The sequence below is a fragment of the Solea senegalensis genome, linkage group LG14, assembly GCF_019176455.1.
Source record: "Solea senegalensis isolate Sse05_10M linkage group LG14, IFAPA_SoseM_1, whole genome shotgun sequence".
Lineage (NCBI taxonomy): Eukaryota > Metazoa > Chordata > Actinopteri > Pleuronectiformes > Soleidae > Solea > Solea senegalensis.
In genome coordinates this window covers 22,988,124-23,007,718 of record NC_058034.1, presented here as the reverse complement: position 1 = coordinate 23,007,718, position 19,595 = coordinate 22,988,124, and the positions used below count along the sequence as shown (strand labels likewise).

General features: G+C 42.1%; 1 protein-coding gene across 1 annotated transcript in view; it reads right to left on the bottom strand.

Moving 5' to 3' along the window:
- Nucleotides 1-19,595, bottom strand: part of patj (PATJ crumbs cell polarity complex component) — a 91,264-nt gene that overhangs the window by 50,318 nt on the left and 21,351 nt on the right. The window contains exons 15-20 of the mRNA XM_044043876.1: nucleotides 19,085-19,219; nucleotides 17,512-17,724; nucleotides 16,961-17,044; nucleotides 16,167-16,358; nucleotides 7,392-7,601; nucleotides 6,754-6,807 (exon numbers count right to left, since the gene is read on the bottom strand). Coding sequence (XP_043899811.1) covers nucleotides 6,754-6,807; nucleotides 7,392-7,601; nucleotides 16,167-16,358; nucleotides 16,961-17,044; nucleotides 17,512-17,724; nucleotides 19,085-19,219 — 888 coding nt within the window. The remainder of the gene's footprint in view (nucleotides 1-6,753; nucleotides 6,808-7,391; nucleotides 7,602-16,166; nucleotides 16,359-16,960; nucleotides 17,045-17,511; nucleotides 17,725-19,084; nucleotides 19,220-19,595) is intronic.

Genomic DNA, 19,595 nt, shown 5'->3' with positions numbered 1-19,595 from the left:
GATGGCGTCCACTTTTACTGATGTGCAGCAGCTCCGCATCTGGACAAGTGATTGTCCTCAAAGTCAGTCTCTGTCTTTTGTCTTTGGTGAGACGCAGATTTCCCAGACATCACGTCCTCATTTTCTCTCTCTGACTTAGACTTTACTCGCTCTTTGTTCTGCACGGAATCTCACGTCAACAGTCGGAGAGAGAGAGAGACAGTGGACAGTGAGTAAGGATGTCTCCACGTTTGTCCTGCGTAGACCTCGTCTACAAACATCAAGCAACGCAGGGCGTGAAACAGCAGGTGGCGTCGTAGCAAACAAGGGAGACATTTACCTAAATATCAACTTTAGATTAGGGAACACATATTCACTATTAACTAGGTGCTTACTAACATGCATATAAGTAGCATACCAGACCTTTATTAGTAATTATTAAGCATAAGAGGAGGTAGAATAAGGTGTTAATACGTGCTTACTAATTACTAATAAAGGGCTAGTGTGCTATTTATGCATGTTAGTGAGCACCTAGTTAACAGTGAATATGTGTTCCCTAATCTCAAGTGTTACCTCAACTTCACTTCTTTACTGCACTATAAATCGGGGTTCTTGCCCTGGACTCAGCTCAGTGTTCACAGGGCAGCAGAAAATAAATCACATCGTCATCGACAAACACACGAAGCCTCTTCACTGTGTTTGATTTCAGCCACTTCACTTCAGCCCTCTTCACTGGAGAACATCTGACAACCAAACTGGCAGAAGATTAAACCGCAAACACGACTCCAGACGTCTCCTGCACCTGTGCACGTAAATGAGAAACAATCATCTGAGTGAAGCAGGATCCAGACTTCAGCTGCAGTCACGTCCGTGAAAAACGCAGCTCACACTAAATCTCAAACCTGACGTACTCTGAACACATAAAGGTTTTCTTTTTTTTCTTTCAACTCCCCAAAGAGCCTCCCTCAGCAGATCCTGAGGCTGTATCCTGTTCTCAACATTACGATGCAGACATTAGCCCGCGCCGGGAAATATTAATGACAACACTTAGGCTAATTTCCATCGACGAAGCCTCGTCTTCAAGGACTCTGTTCCTCTTCTTTTAATTTGGGCCTGGGAAGCCGGCCCATCGTGGCCATATAATGGAGGTGAGGAGCAGACGGCGGCGGCGGCAGAGCTCATAACGCTAACAGGATGTTCTACAGACTGATGTGTATTGGCCGTGACTGCCTGGCCTCATATTCATAAGATTTAAAGACACTGTCATTTAATATCTGTGCCATTAGACGATGAGGACAGTTGAGACGAGTCGGCTGCTGCAGGAACGAACAGAGAGAGGCTCAGCGGCGCACTCTGGATTATATCTTAATCTGATTACACACTGATTAGAAAATTGAGATTCATTTGCATTTTTTTTTTTTACTGCACAAGTCAAATTTAATGTCAAAATATTAAGTTTAAAAAAGACAAACTGTCAAAAATGTTTCTGATAAAGACTGATTTCTCTTCTCAGATCTGATACTGAGTGTAAATAGAGAGATAAACTCATGGTTTTAACTTGATTTTAAACGTTTTGAGCATTACAAATAAAAAGGAGGCAGACATTTCATTCCTGTGTGAAATAAAAGCAGGAGGTTTGAAAAAGCTGTCTTTGCTCTGTTTAACAGCACTAAACCCACACATTTTCATCCTCACCGCTACATCTCTATATGTCAAACTGCCTGTCAAAATAAAAGCCTCTTTATCCATCAAAGGTCTAGAGTGTAGTATTTATGAAATTAAATACAATAATTAAGAGTATCTGTGTTAACACATTGATTGGCAGCCCATGGATGAGTGTAAAGGGATTTGTCTTCACCAGTACCAGTACCTAATGCCCAGTGGTCCCTAATTGACTGGGTTAATTGGACACTTTAAACTGTCCCCAGCCACAGGGGTCGGAACCAAGCCTGGATAAATGGGAGGGTCTTTGTCAGGAAAGACAAAATAAAATCTCTGCCAAATCAAATATGCGGTGACCCCCGGAGCGGAAGAAGCCAAAAGAAAAAAATACATTAATGATGATATAATATAATAAAGGACTGAACATAATGCGCTTCTTATTTTAATCATGTGTATCATCTATTGTTTAAAACTTTGCAATGCAAAGAGAAAAGTGAGACAAAAGACGAGAGAGACTTCCAGTTCCTGAGCTGAGTCAATCAGGAAGTAAAAATATACTGAAAAGCCACTGGGGGGCGACTGTTGGTTACATGAAATGAAAGTTTGAATGAAAGTGCGTAATTCTTACTTGATTTATGAAATCAGTTAACATGTTCCTGGACTCAATCAAGACTTGTGCTTATTCTTCTTAGGAAAATGATGTAAATTTGTAAAATTATGTTCCCAATTTGAGTAAAAATAAATGAAAAAAAAAAAGTATAGCACATTTGACACCAGTGTGATTGACAGCTGGTGTTGTCCAATAGGAGCCTGGACATTTCTGAACTTCAAATGGTTACAAAAGTAAAAACAGGTCAAATCATGATTTTGACGGCTTTAAATGTTCAGATTCTTTTTTTTATTTACATGTTTATAGTTTATCGTTATTTTTGGGTAGAAACAGTTTCAGTCTCTGTGGAAATGAAAAGAAAAAAACAGTAAAAAGAATCAGAATAACTGAGCAGAGCCAGAATCAGCAGCACCTGCCACAATAACAGAGTGAAGTGGCAGTAAAGTTTATTATAATGGCCGTAGCAGTTATACCTCTGAGCTGTTTGTCCACTGTAAAGGTTGGTGTTGTTTTTTCCTCCTGTATTCACATTTTAATCAGGATAAACCGCGGTCACTGCAACATTTTATCTGCACAAAGACGAGGAGAAGAAGATGATGACGGCCTGTAAGTTCCGCAGCGACCTCTAAAAGTTAACGAGGTGTGGACGTGTAACAGGGGTCTCTCTCTGGTCAGCGGGCGGGCATGACGGAGAACCACGCCGACCTGACGGGCTTTATGGAAAGCCATCAGAGACCTGTGGGCTGTGAAAAAACCTCTTCAGCCAAATGGGCTGCATATAAAACGGGAAATAAAATGGCAGCGCAGAGGACGGCCTCAACAGAGACGGCAGGACAGGCAGGAACACGGTGGACCTTCACAAGGAGCAGGGTCAGAGTTCACCAGCTACAGTAGAATTCTACAGGTTACAGTAGAAGTTTGCAGAGTACAGTAGAACTCTCAAAGGTATAGCCGTTCTTCAGAGTAGAGGAGAACGCCTACTTAGTTCTGCAGAGCAGAACTCTAGAATGTAGAGTAGAAAAAAACAGTAGACCTCTAAAGGGCAAAGGAGTAGAACTCTCAAGGGTACAGCAGAACTCCAGAGAGCAGAACTCTGAAGAGTAAAGTAGACCTCTAAAGGGCAAAGTAAAAACCCTGTAAATTAGAGCTCTAAAGAGCAAAGGAGAACACTCAAGAGTAGAGTAGAGCTCTAAAGCAGGGGTTCTTAATCCTGGTCCTGGGGTAAAGTACAGCACTTCAGAGAAGAGTAGAACTCTCAAGGGTACAGTAGATCTTCTGAGTAGATGAGAACTCTGTACAGTAGACTCTGTAAATTAGAGCGCTAAAGGGCAAAGGAGAACTCTGCAGAGCTCGATGACGAGCTGACCACTGGGTCCAGAGAAGAGTAGAACTCTAAAAGAGTGCAGTAGAACATCTCCTCAGGAATAAAGACAATAGGATTTTAGAAAGTCTTCTTTTTCAGAGAAACACACAGAAAACTTCTGGATTTTCATTTACGATATTAGTTTGTTGTTCCAGATCAGGTTTTCCTGAAATATCCACACTTTTTGACTCATGGATTTTTGTTTGCCGACAATTATAATTATGCACATGTTGCAAGTGTTGCCTGTGGTTCTGTAGGTTGACCTGCTACAAGTGAGAAACCAGGGAAGTAAGAATTTAGCTGCCTTCTTTATTTAAAGCTACAGCAAAGCACTGCATGGAACGTGGCAGGTTCTGTCCACTGAAGACAAAAAAGCAACTGATAATAACTGCAACATGTTCATCACCGTGTAAAATCAAAGAAGCTGATTTCAGAGTTGACGCTGAAGTCACCACTGATGCAGTTTACAGCATTTTACTGCGAGTACTGCAGTACTGAGAGTACTGATGCTGGAGGACCAGAGTGTCCTCAAAGTACCCCCAAACCCTCTCCACCCCCCGACTCACTTAACACAGAGATGCTGCTGGTGGAGCTGATAGAGCACTTTATACCATCCAGGCTTCCAGCTGAGTCAGCAGCTTCTCACACTCACAGAGAGAGGGGGGGGAGAGAGAGCGAGAGGGAGATAGAAGGTGAAAGACAGGGAAAGACAGAAGAGCGGAAAAGGAGAGATGATGGAGGGGCGGGGAGAAAGGAGGTGAAAGACGGAGGATAAGATAAAACAAAAGACGAAGCTTCGACAGAGGCAGGATGAGTCGTGGAAGTACACACACACAGAGACACACACACACAGACACAGTCACAGACACACACAGCATCAGCCTTTTAATTCCACTGATATTTCTTAAATGTCTTATCAAAGCAGCGATTTCTTTGTGTTGTGTTGTGCGCTCGATGTCGTCATTCAATGTCAAAGCATCAATATGACGTCACACTCGAGTAAATGTATTTATTCTTAAGTCGAAACAAAAGCCCCGCCCAGGGCTCTACCATTCCAAACCGTGCTGTACCACGATGTAAACACTGCTTACTAAGAGAGGATTCACTGAACCTCCACAAAAAAGAACAGAATCTCTCTGGCAGTTCTCTACACACACTGGTGACCTTTGTAAGTCACCTTCCATGTTTGAAGCCCATCAAGCAGACAGGCTGATGCACTAGCAGTGGGCTAAACACGCCACCGACAGAGAGGCGGCTTTTGTTTACATCCATCATGGCGGCCACTGAAGAGCAGCTGTCTTGATTCGCCTGTTTCTTCCATTTTAGATTTCTCCACAGACTCTCCTGTGAGCTAAAGACATTAGACGCCATTACTAGAAAACTACAACAATCGCTCTGCAGCCGCTGGTCTGACTGGTTATAGGTTAACACAGGGGTTTAACCCTCGTATGACCATCATGATAATCATGTTAACCGTCTGCATTTATTTAGATTTCATGGCTGTAGAATTGTCAGAGTTCCTCTGTCCTATTTTTCCAAGATAACTTTCACTTTCCATATCTGGCAGTTATTTATTCAACTGTCCTGAGAAGCTGACGTCACATGTGACGCGCGTGTGAATCTCGTCTGTGATTGGACCCTGAGGTTCTACCGTAATGACAAGTATTTGAGCGCAAAGCTCTATTTCTCTGCTTTCTGGTATCCATCCATCTTCTACCGCTTTATCCTCCACATGAGGGCCACAGGGGGCGCTGTGCCAATCTCAGCTGACATAGGGTGAAAGGCGGGGTCACATCCTGGACAGATCGCCAGTCCATAGTTTTTGAATTTTGTAGATATCACAAGCGGTTACAAGAGTTACGGTGATGAGAAGAACACATGACAAACGACATGATGGTCACAGAAGAGTTAAAGAAGCTCTTTCATCTACGTCCATTGGTCACGCCTCTGAAATTATGATGTTCTCAAACGTCTTGTTTTTGTCCACAAACCAAAATTTTCAGTTTGAATGATTTCTTTGTTTTATGGAGCAAAGAAACCAGAATCACTCAGAAAGGATCACGCACACTGATGAATTGATCATCAAAATAGTCAAATAATCACTGAGGCCCTAATAAACACAGGACTTAAATAAATAAATACTGCTTTAATGAAGTCCTCCATTCGTCTCTACTTGTATCAAACACATGTTAAAAACATCCAGAGGTGACGATAAATAAAAGCAGTCCTTCAGTAAAGCGTTGATATAACTGTGAGATCTTCGGGTAGTTTCTCCCACATCAGCACAGCTCATAAATATTATACACACCACGTGTTGTATTTGTCTTCCATCACTTTCTTTTCCTGAACCTGTTGGAGGTTTTCCACTGAGATGAATCCGGTCTGAAGTGTGTTTCACTTACTCTTCATTTCCGTCATACGCTCTACATATTTATTTACTTCTCCATTTATTCTTCCCTACAGAAGAAAACACTCTGGCAGCGCCGCTCATCTCAGATCTACAGCACTAAACTAAGCCCCAGTGAAATGAGTAAAGAGAGAGGAGAGATTTAAGAGAGAGAGAGAGAAGGAGAAAGGAGAGGGAGGAGACGAAGCAAGAGAGGAAGTGAATGTTTTTAAGGACGAGAGAATCTTAGGTTTGATATAAATGTCAAACTCACAGGATTTCCCTGCTGCAGTGACTCCAACACTACAAGTATTTAGAGGCATAAACACAATGACTGATGACGTGTGATGGTTGGTGAGATCCAGCCTCCGTCTCACTGAAAACCACCAGCGGGAACTCGAGGAAAAACCTTTATAGCTTTTTCAAGTAGAAACTGAATTTTTCCACCACTTCTTAAAAACGCTCACAAAACCAAAGTCCAGAGAGAAAATCTGAGTCAGCAAAGGTTTGTCTAATGGTTAAATGAAGGTGTAGATTTTGCAGCAGGTGGCGCCGTTGACCTAGTATTATAGTGTGTACATATTTTTGCATCTTCATGGGGACCAAAAAAAAATACAAACATATTATTTAGTCTGGTTTGGACTTTGTTTTAGGGTTAGGATTGGAATTAGGTTTAAATTAGGGTAAAGATTAGGATTAGACACTTGTTGTGCTGGTTGAGGTCAGGGTAAGGGGCTCAGATATGTGTGTTACCTGTGGTACAGGCAGCTGAGTGCTGTCCTCTCTGCTCCTCTCTGGAGTCTCCACCTGAACGAGTTGACAGAACAGATCACAGTAAAATCAACATCAGCAAGAACAAGATCTTTTGGGGCGTCAATCTACGAGGTCACGAGGGTCAGAGCCCTAAACTTCAAACTCCAGGACGTGCAGAGTCAGGGTCCTAAAACCAGCGTGTTATGACCTAACACTAGTTGATATGCAGTAGACTAACAGCTAGAAGGTCTACATGATCACTAAAAGATCTGGACCTACAGCTAGTCTGGGCATTTGGACAATCCAATGTATGAAAGCCAGTGACAGTAATGCAGGGTTCACTGCATGTTGAGCTAACAGAAGCAGCTAACGAGATGCATTCACAGACCCTGGTAAATGTAGAGGAAAAGCTTTCAAGATGCATTCAAGGAACCTTGTAAATTTCACCACTTCTGTAAACACACATTAATTCCACAAACCAAATGATTGCTACCGCCGCCACCTTGTGGTAATAGCTGCAAAGTGTTCTGTATGTTTTTAATATTTTACGAAAAGTGAGACTTTTCCTGATCAAGCGAATAATTGAATACTTGTGAAAATATAAAACATAAACCTAAATCTTGGAGATCTAAACTCACCACCAAAGGCTTCCTGATTCCCAGGTGGACTGTGCCAGGTGGGGCGGATTTCAGGACCTCCACAGCCTGGGCCAAGGTCAGCAGGTCCAGTCGGCTCTGGTTGACTGACACCAGCTGGTCTCCAGGAAGCAGACCACCGTGACGCTCCGCTGAACCTCCGGGAACCAGAGAACGAATCACCATGACGCAGCGGCCAGCATCTAAAGGGTCCTGGAGAGAAAGACACAGGAAGTTAAAGGTCTGAAGCACAGACCGTGTATAATAAAATGGACGTGGTCTTACTGGTCCATTCTGAGGACAACCAGGATTTAAGTCTATGTGGAAATGATCTACTTTCCTGAGGAGTTGATGGTCCAAATGATTAGTTTCAGCTCTTCTTCAAGAGAACATGATGTCAGTTTTGTAAATGACACTTTAGTGGAAAATAAACATGTGCACGGACACCACAGAATCTCTGGTTACAAAATATCAACATGACATCGTTTCTAAAGGCTTCAAGACATCAGATCACAGCCGGTGTGCACTTGGTCTGATGCCAAATCTTGTAGATATTTAATGTAAATGCTTGAGAATATTAAGTCATCTAAGAGAATCGCAGGGACGACAATATGACCGACATTGATCCTAATTATTACAAGTTAATGAAACGGATTACTATGTATTTACAGCAAAATCTCTGTACACATGTTTTTGAAGTTTATCAATACTAGTGAAAAGCTTTAGGAAGCAGGTATCGATGTCCTTACAGTGCACAAATCTTTATGTACTTTTAAATCAGCAGCTTGCTTAGTTTTAAACAGCATTTTGTATTTACCTGAAACTAAACAGAGAGCAAAGCATTGCAATGTTTCCCTGTCATTCAGCACATTCAGAGTTCAGATTCAATCTACACTGAAGACCAGTTCACCTGTAACTGCTGATATGATTGAGTCTATGGCTGAGACGAGAAAGAGAGAGAGAGAGATGTGTTACTCTCAAGAGTGAGAGGGAGGCAGAGCAGCAGAGAGACAGGCAGGGGGAGCCAGAGACCAGAGAAATGACATTTACACACACACACACACTGCCAACGACGACACATGCACACACATTCAGAGGTGAGGCCAAATGGAACAAAAGGCTTTGCTTAATTTTCATTCAGTTCAGCAGGAACTAGACGTCACAACGTCAAAGGTCAGGGAATGAAAGAGATGGAAAAAATCTAATCTAATCTGTTAATCCCATAACTGTCCAACAGTTTAATTCAAACGTGGCGGATGACTCATAATGGCACCAGTGTGTGTGGCTGACTTTGATGTTGTTAATTTAAAGAATTAGAGTCCTAAAAATATAAACTTACACAATTACTACTACTGAGGAACAGATCGACATAATATACCAGATTGACTTTATGGAAAGGCAGACATTTTCTCTCAGAGAGCAAAAAAGAAACGTCTGACGAGTAAATTAAATCAGAAAGATTGGATTTAAAATGATTCTTCACTGTCTTTCCTTGTGTTTCCTTTCTTTCCATATGATATGTGTGTGTATGTTTTAATATAAGAATGACTCAACAAATGGAATGGACTCAGAATCCCAACATCTTCTGACCCAGTAGAAAAAAGGTTAACTGATGGACAAATGTCCGATGATAATGACAAACTATGCTTTTCCTACCATTACATTACCATTGAAACACACCAACAATATACCAAACTCCCCCAAAACAAACCCCGCAAACACAAACATACACAAAAATCAGGTACATATGGGACAGGAACTGCATTAGCGACCTTAAAACAAGAGTTGGTATCAGTGAAAACACAAACTCGACACGTGTTCAGCAGCAGGACGTCGACGCGAACGTCTGCAGAAGATCACATTTAAATGTAAGACATGAAACAAACGCAGCGTGACAGAATGTTAACCAGCTGTTACACGGGCAGCTCTTAAATACACTCTCATCACACAGTCAAGTGTCAGCGTGTGAATCATCCAAGTCTTAGTTAAAAATGATGAGTTCAGGATTTCTGAAGTGTGGCTGTGTGTGAGGCAGTAAAACCTGAATCAGTGCTGACTGTGCAGAGTACAACCTGTGCAGAAAGACCAGCCTGAGACACAGAGAACACACTGACAACACACTGAGAACACCGACACTGAGAACACGACACAGAGAACATACCGAGAACACAGACACAGAGAACACCGACACAGAGAACACCGACACAGAGAACACAGTGAGAAGATCGACACAGAGAACACAGAGAACACACCGAGAACACACTGAGAACACGACACAGAGAACATACCGAGAACACAGACACAGAGAACACCCGACACAGAGAACACCGACACAGAGAACACAGTGAGAAGATGACACAGAGAACACAGAGAACACACCGAGAACACTGACACTGAGAACGACACAGAGAAAATACGAGAACGGACACACTGAGAACACAGAGCACAGAGAACACCAACACAGAGCAACACAGAGAACACAGAAAACACGACACTGAGAACACCAACAGAGAACCACAGAACACCACACTGAGAACACACTGAGAACCGACACAGAGAACATACGAGAACACAGACACAGAGAACACCGACACAGAGAACACAGTGAGAAGATCGACACAGAGAACACCGACAACACACTGAGAACACCGACATTGAGACACAGAGACACATGACAACACACTGAGAACACCGACACTGAGAACACACAGAGAACACCGACACAGAGAACACACCAAGAACACACCGAGAACACCGAAACTGAGAACACTGAACGAATGAAAGAACGAGTGAGCAAAAGAACAAATGAAAAGAAGCAGCGCAAGAACAAAAGAATGAACGAAAGAAAAAACAAAAGAATGAACAAACAAATGAACAAAATAATGAACTAAACAAAAGAACGAATGAACAAAAGAAAGAACGAATGAAAGAACAAATGAAAGAATGAACGAATGAACAAAAGAAAGAACAAATGAAAGAACAAATGAAAGAATGAACAAACGACCAAAAGAAAGAACGAATGAACAAGTAATAAAGAATGAAGGAATAAATAAAAAAAACTAAAGAAAGAACAAACTAAATAAACAGAATGAAATGAAAAGAAGGAATAGGGAATGATGAAGATGGATAGACTAAATAAATGAAGAATAATGATATTTTGTGTTGAAATGTTAAACTTTGCTCTTGACGGAGCTGAAACTCTACCTCAGTGAGGGAAACATGTTTGTTGACCTGCTCTCAATGAACTTGGCATCAAACAGAAAACTTCCTGTTGTCAGTGTCCTGCTGTGTTCTTCCACACTTCACTTCCTCGCTGCCCTTGTCTCCGCGCTCCGTCTGTTTAACCAGAGGAACCGGCACCATGGGTCCAGGTCTGCCAGAATCCAAACCCCCTCAGAGACTCACGCGTACAAACCCTCTCCTGGTTAAAGAAGATGTGCAACTGTGTGAATTCCCCAGCGCTGAACCCAGGGCATCGCCCGCGCTGCAGTACGCGCTGCCTTGCCAAGTTTCGGGCTGCGAGAACAAAGACGCGCTGTATTTTTAGACGGAGCAACATGGCTACAGGTGGTGAGGAGTCACAACTCCACACTCCTCTACTCCTACAAGATCCTCCGGAAAGAGAGAGAGGAGGCCTCTGCTGTCAAGAAGTGGAAGAGCCAGTGAACGAAAGAAAGGAAAAAGAAAACAGGAGAAAAAAAAAGAAAAAAAATGCACTTTGCCAAAAGTACAGAAACAACGATGAGTACATTTTCTTTTTGGGATGTGTAGGTTACAGAGTTGGACTTTTTAAGACCTTCATGGTGGAAACTGGAGCTAAAGTATTTTTAGGAGCTTTGAGAGTGAACTTTAGAGTTTAGATGCTCAAAATCTTCCCAATAGGAACTCTTTTTTTATATTTGTTTATTATGAATTTACACCTTAGGGCCAAAAAATACATCTGTAAACATCATTTTGGTCCAAACTAGTTTTTCTGACATTAGGAATGAATGGAAAACAGCAAACACATACAGTACAGTCGAGGTCTCTGGAGTTTACTTTCTATGCATAATTTTGCTTTTAAACCTGAATAAAAACCTAAAAACATGAGTAAAAAAAGTTTGAATGCTTGAGGGACGTGGAGAGGCCAACATGTAAATAAAGGGTAAATGTGAATAAGTGTTTTACGTCAACAAGTTGCCCCAACATTGGCTTAACTACAGCAGATGGAAACGTAGAGAAATGCTCACTTTCACCTTGAGGAAGCTCATTTGTATCCTGATGATTTGTTGGTGGAAAGTGAAAATAATAATAAAAAAAGCCCATTTTGTTAAGCACTTATACTACAATAGTGCTGCACAGAATAATAATTAAAAGAAGCTCACGTGAGGTGATTAGATCCATGTAAAACAACTAAAATAAATGTCAAGGACATAAAAACATGGTTAAAAGTAGCGGCTGAACAATAAAGCACAATAAAAACTGATCAAATTAAAACAAAGCAAAAGTTTAAATTAAATGGAAAGAGGTGACTTTTAAAAACAGAAAGGGAAGACGCAATGGCAAATCATTCCACTGTTGTATGTATGAGCAGCAGTGAAAGACTCGTGAGGGATCCTGCTCATTGGAGCAGAGAACGTCCACATTAAGACGAAAACATCCTTAAAATTCAACCTCAACTTTAGCCTCTTTTCCAGGATTTTGAAAAACCTTGGTGCATTTCCACTAAAATTACACAGGATGAAACTTTCACTTTAGGAACTTCAGGAACTCTAAGAGGGGCGGGGCTGAAGGCGTGTGCTGAAGAAAACTGAACACGACTGTAACCCCACCTTTAAACAAGACGTTTAACAGGAGACGAAGAAAGAAAGAAAGAACTTATTCAATTTAAGAACGGACGACAAACGAGGAGGAGGAGTTTCAGTGGCACGGAACGGCCGAGTGTCGTTTTCCAGAACTTTGAGGTGCAATGGAACTGCAAACCACACAGATTACCAGGAATTTATTTTGTCCTGGTATTAAAAGTTTCTGGAAATGTTGGTATAAAAACACCGACTGTCTTTACCAAGAAAATAACCAGCACACATGCTGGTGACGCAGGTGACTCCCTCCCAATCAGACCAGCTGCAACCTTAAGTAGAAAGTAGTAAAGATGCTTTTCGCCACAAATTTAGCTTCACCTGTGTGAGTAAGAGGAGGAGGATGAGAGAATAAATGATCTTATTGGGAATAGATCTGCCTCCTGTGACATTGCTGGATGTATTTACTCCACTGTATTTGAGAACCACTTCACAATCAACAATTACAAACTGTGTGGATGGTTTTGTTCCTTCTCTACTTCTACTTCTTCTACTACTTCTAACGTTAAAATGAGCCAGAAAAACTCCAGTGTGTCTGTGGAAGACAAAGACACTGCTGCTGCTGCTGCTGCTGCTGCGTCTTTTTGCTGAGATATTCATGAAGAGATTAACTATGATGGATGTGATAGAGTCTGATCAATTCCCCAACATAATTGATGACATTAACAATGACTGCAGGTCATTTACATGAGTCAGTGCCAGGGTCCTGATGTTGGACCCACTCTCACACTCAACTGTGGAACTTTATCAAGTGAAAAAAGTTCTACTGTACAGGAGGGGCCAAAGTTGTCTCCATTTGCTGAGGAGACTGAGGTCCTTTGGCGTGTGCAGGGCACTACTGAGGACCTTTTATGACTCTGTGGTGGCATCTGCTATCCTTTATGCGGTGGTCTGCTGGGGCTGTGGAAGCTCAGAGAGGGACAGGAAGAGACTTAACAAACTGGTCAGAAGAGCTGGCTCAGTCCTGGACTGTTCTCTGGACTCCATCGAGGAGGTGGGTGAGAGAAGGATGCTATCCAAACTAACATCTATCATGGACAACATCTCTCACCCCCTTCACGTCACTGTGGGAGCCTTAAGCAGCTCCATCAGCCACAGACTGCTGCACCCAAGGTGCAAAAAGGAACGCTACCGCAGGTCGTTCATTCCAACCGCAGTCAGACTGTACAATAATAAACTGTGTTAACTGCTGTGTTTAACTACCTCTACCTTCAGTCAGTGCAATTTATCCCCATGCAATAGTCAAATTATGTGCAATAATTAGCTGCATAAGTCACTTTTGTAAATATAATCCATATTTTCTTTACAGTATTTAGTTCCTCTACAGATCTGTTGATGTAAATTGCATATCTGATTTTATTTATTTATTTTAATATTTGTTTCATTAGGTAATCTAAGCCATTCTGTTATGTTCTGTCCTTTGTAACATGTATGCTCCTTCAGACTTCAGTCACACGTCAGTCAGACTTCAGTCACACTTCAATCAGACTTTAGTCACTCGTCAGGCTACAGTCAGACTTCAGTCACGCGTCAGTCAGACTACAGTCACGCGTCAGTCAGACTACAGTCAGACCACAGTCAGACTACAGTCAGACCACAGTCAGACCACAGTCACAGGTCAGTCAGACTACAGTCACGCGTCAGTCAGACTTCAGTCACACTTCAATCAGACTTTAGTCACTCGTCAGGCTACAGTCAGACTTCAGTCACGCGTCAGTCAGACTACAGTCACTCGTCAGTCAGACTACAATCACTCGTCAGTCAGACTACAGTCAGACCACAGTCACGCGTCAGTCGACCACAGTCAGACCACAGTCAGTCAGTCAGTCACTCAGTCAGACTACAGTCACTCGTCAGTCAGACTACAGTCAGACTACAGTCACACGTCAGTCAGACTTCAGTCACACGTCAGTCAGACCAGTCAATCGTCAGTCACACAACAGTCACACGTCAGTCACACGTCAGACACACGTCAGTTGGACGGCCCTCTCGCGTCTCCAGTTTGTCCAAAATGCTGCTCCTGCATGTTGCTTTTTAGAGTCCATTTTAAAATGATTTTATTTGTTTTTAAATCCTTTAATGCTCTTGTCGTGTCTTTCCTCTCTGAGCTGCTTCATCCTTAAAATCTGATCAGCTGCTCCAACAGATACCAAAATCTAAAAAGAGCTTTTTCCTTCACTGTCCATTTTTAAAACTAACCTCAAAACTAACTTACTCTTTGGCCATCGACCCTGTATGAAGCAGATTATACCTGTTTATTTGTTTTTATATTTTCTACAGTACTTTATTATTTTATTGTCCATTTTTTTAGGTCTTTCATGCATTATGTTTCTATATTATATTTATCTCAGATGTATAGCACTTGTTATTAAAGGGCTTTATAAATAAAGTTGGATTGTATACTCGGGAAGAAACGGTGAATTAATCAATGTTTCTGTTTTTAGAAAAATAAGCCCAGTGGCATTTTTCAGGTTTGAAAGTGTGTCAGGTTTAGTGGAGACTATCAGGCCCAGTCCAGACACACGGACCAGAGCGGCTCTTCTCTTATTGCCTCCGAACATCTTTCACTCAAAGTCTGACAGCAGCAGCAGAGTCAGTAACAGGAAACGCTTTGGCACAGACGCTGCACCGACATGCCCTTGGGTGAGAGATATAGTGGGAAAAGAGAAAGAGAGAGAGAGGAGGGCAGAGGAGATTAGTGTGTGTGTGTGTGTGGGGGTAGTTGCTTCATTTCATTTTGTGGAAAAGTGTTACAGGCCGGTTTCACACTGACGTGAACCTTGTGCACGTATTCAAGAAAAATAAGAACACATTTGTGTTTTATATAATAAATCATTCTCATGCTCCGCCGTCACAGTGAAGCAGGTAGGATGTTTTAATCCACACATGTTAAGGTGAAGACATGGTGAATGGTTAGGTGAAGTATAGTAGTAGTTGTAGTTAAGGTTAGAAACGTATCAAAGTCAGTGTCATGTCCTCTGAAGTCATGGAAACCAGGCCCTCTGTGTGTGCGTGTGTGTGTGTGTGTGTGTGCGTGCGTGTCCAGCTGGCCTCTCAACAGAAGCTTCATTGTCCAAATCTGAGGCTGAAGCCAAGACCAACCAGCCATGACACTACACACACACACACACACACACACACACACACACACGCACACACACGCACACACACGTGATATCATCATTCTGCCTCTGCGATGAATGAGGTAATGTAGTGAGAGAGACTCCGATGCCAGTGTCTGCTCTCTGATTGGCTGCTGAGAGTGGGTGGGTGGGACCGCAGGGTAACTTTGACCCGCTAAGTTCAAATGTGGTCACTTTTACCTCAATATAAAATGTGGTGCCTGGTTATATATATGATATAAACAAATGTCTGTTTCATTCAAAACTGACGTTTCTTATCGTTATTTGTAGCCTGTGTGACCTCGGCCGAGTCTGTCGGCAGTTTGGAAACCACTCACAAACCCCTGGCGCTACAGGGATTAACAAAATGACCACAGAGAATCGGCTTTTGTGTACATCCAACATGGCGGCCATTGGCTGTTGCTTCCAGTTTAAGGTGTTTGTATATCTTTAAATGAATAACGGGTCATTATAAATTAATTAATTTCTTGGTATTTCTATATCATCCATATTAGCTGATTAGAATTTTATGCATCAGGCTGATCGAGTTTTGAGTCTTGTACGGGGATAATTTAGGAACTAATATAATTATTAAAGGAAGAAAGAAGGAAGAAAGGACACAGACGGAGGAGAAGGAGGTTGGATTGATGTCACCACTAATTTCACCACTATTTAGTTGGGGTAAAAAAAGCTCAGCACTATGAAAACATGACTTGATTTAACATGAAACAAGTAAGAGAGAAGTGCGATTATGAGTGGCAGCCATTTTGGAGTCCTATGTCTGGATTTGTGAGGATGCTCCACAAACAACACATCACCTGGTAGTCGAGGATGCTGAAGCCCAGGCCTTTGTCTCTCTCCTTCTGCAGCTCCAACATCTGAACCTCTGGAGACCACAGAGCCAGCTCCCCCTCGTCCTCATCCTCCTCTTCATCGTTCACCTCCTGGTGCTGCTGAATCTTCTCCTCATTCAGCTCCTCCTCTTCCTCCTCCACAGGAGAAACCTGCTCCTGATCCACAGGAATCACAAACAGCTGTTAGATGTTAGACTGATTTAAAATTCTTAAACACCACCAGGAGCAGCTTCATTCAAAACTAAACAGAATACAGAGTTTGCTGACAGTGTTTCTTTCTTGTTTAGGGGCTTTTATTTTAGCTGAATCATCCTCAAATGTCTCATTCCCCAAAACAATTGAGTCCAAATGGGAAGACACTGTGATTTAAATAAAGTTTTTCTTTGAAGCCCAGCTGAGATTTCATTCTTAAACATAAAGACAGACTAAAAACCAACAACATGTAACAACTGAATCATAGAAATGTGACTTAAAGCAGGATTACAGGTTATTTTTGACACTTCTGACCAAAATGATGCCACTAATGCATGAAACAGAGCATAACCTTATATAAACATGTAGTTTTCTTTCTGAAAAGTACTTGAAAACACATTTGTATACAACCCAACAGTACCTATACACTTTCTCCAGTATTTTCTATACAAATAATGTTTTAGCAACATTTCTGAAAACTAAAATGGCAAATATTGGACCAATTAATGGATCTACTTGTGTTTATTTATGTGTGTGTGTGTGTGTCATCAAGTGAGACAGGTTACCTGACTGAGTGTCTTCTGCTGTTCACCGTGGTCGTCTCTGGCGACCGTCTGTCCGCCGAGCATCGACGACAGCTTCAGCTCGATCTGAGAAACACAAAACATTCACTCATTCATTCATGGAGTAGATTGGTTTTTGAGCTCCATGTTTGTATTATTGTCATCTTCGAGCGAAATCCTGTCAAGCCGGGTTAGGGTTAGTCTACGTCTACCATTTTAGATTTTGTCCATATTTGAGTGCGTTTCACTCTTCTAATCCACTTCAAACATGGTGCACAACGTCTTAAAACCACTTTTCATCAGGGACCCAGGCCTGTAGGTGGCGTTAAAGTTCAAAAACACAACACTGGAGAAATAGATTCATGAAATTTGGTACATAAATGTACCGTCCCAGGACAGACACTCTGTGACCAACAGGCTGTTCAGCCCAAAACCAGCCACTAAATACAAAGTGTATCAAATCTGAACATTACATTTAACAAGTCTACTGTTTTATTCAGGTACAAATAGAAAACTTGTTATATTTCATACGAATTGTTCCCTCACACTCTCACCTCTTCCACACTGGGCTGCGATCGTCCTGCTGCTCTGAGTCCTGGCTGCAGGACCGGTTCAGGTTCAGACTCGGACTCCGATTCAGATTCTCGCCCTGGTTCCATGTCAGAGGTCGGGTGTCGGCAGCAGACCATGGTGAACGGAGGAGGCACCTCCTTGAGGAACGCCACCACCTCTCGACGAGACTTACCGTAGAGCTGGACATCGTTGACCTGCAAACAAGCGCAGAGCAAACCAATGAGAATCTGAAGCTTTTGTATTTAATCAAGGCACGGAATGAGTTCACTGTCACTTTAAATCCACAGACATCGTCAGATATATCGAAAAACCTGACAGACTGAACAGATCTGATCCTTTTAAAGGAGTAGAGGACATTATTCCAGACCTGTAGAATCCTGACATCTTCAATTTCCTGATGAACTTTCATTTATCTTTACTCCAGAGAGCCTGGAGGGAAACAAATGGACGATATGTATGGAGTCGACCGGCTTACGATAGTGTTGTTATGAAGCTTCAGACGGGAGGAGCGTCACTTTTATTGATTTACAGCACATTCTGCATCTGGACAAGTGATTGTCCTCAAAGTCAGTCTTTGTCTTTTGTCTTTGGTGAGACAGCAATCTTGGAATTTTATCATTTTGTCTCCCTTTCTTAACTTTACTCGCTCATTGTTCTGCACAGAATCTCACTTCAACGGTCGGTGAGAGACAGTGGACAGTGTCCACAACACTGCTATTGATGATGTCTCCATGTCTGTCCAGCGTCAGCATCAAGCAATGCAGGGCGTGAAACAGTCGTAACAAACGTGTTAGGAAGACAATTACCTAAAATATCCACTTCACTTCTGTCTTACACAAAATTCAAGCACTTTCAATGACCCATGTCTATATAAGACGATTTAATTTAGAAACTTTCAAGGATTTCAAGGCTCTGTGCTGGGTTACCGTCGTTGTGAGGACGTTTCTTTGCAGTGACGGACCTCCACTGCCTCTGTCTGTGGGGATGTGGTAAAAACAACATATCTCCACCGTCTTTACTTTAATGAAGAAAACAGCCGGAGCGGAGATGAGTCGCCTGACGTTTTGCCTGATTTAAGCGTTGTCTCGTACATACTGTACGTCTATAGAGGTGAGCAGCGTCGTTACCATGGCTGTGTGACCTCAGCTACTGCAGAAGTAACTGAGGGATTAGTCGACTACCAGCTGCAGCCTTGAACTGTGAGTGTGAACAGGAAAGATCATCTGCTTTAGAGAAACTAACGGCAGTGAGGTTTTAACGTGAAGACACAAGCAAAGCACAAACATGAACCACACACAGCATCTCTACAGTCCTGAACAGTCAGAAACTCTGGAGTTTTTGCACATCTTGGATATTTATTTATATATTTTTTTACTTTTGACAAAGCTTACCCAGCTGCCCCTGCTTCCAGTTTTTGTGCTGACCTACACTGAAACTCTCACAGCCTCAAACACTGGAGGATTTCCAAGATCTGCAGAAAACATCTGTACAAACTGGTCTGACACTCAGTGGGAAGCAGAAGTGAGTTCTGCTCAGTTTCCGTGCATTTCTTACCTCCAGGAGCTCGTCCTCTGGCCTCAACAGTCCATGTTTGTCCACAGGACCTCCAGGAGCCACGGAGGAGATGTAATGGTGACCATCGAACGAGTCCAGCTCCACGCCGAGACGCAGGGTGTGCACGGGCAACAGCTGAGTGCAGAACAGAACGATCCATCAAACTTTATTTATAAAGCACAACAGACATCTGGCTGATATTATGCCTTAAAAACAGAAAGATAAATCAGAACAGGAGGTAAAAAATACAATAAAGGTGTAAGTAGTAACAGATAAAATGAAACAGATGAGTAAATCAGTACATAAAAAGTAAGTAAATTAATATATAAAAGAAGCACTTTAAGCAGCAAAGGACAAATGAACTAGGAGATGATTAGGGTTGCAAAAATTCAAAAACTGCAACCTTTAAGATGAGAAAACAATAGTTGCAGACAAATAGAACTATTTATTGCTCCATCATCCACAGATCAGGCGGAAAACAATAAGATTAAATCCTACAATCTGGCAACAA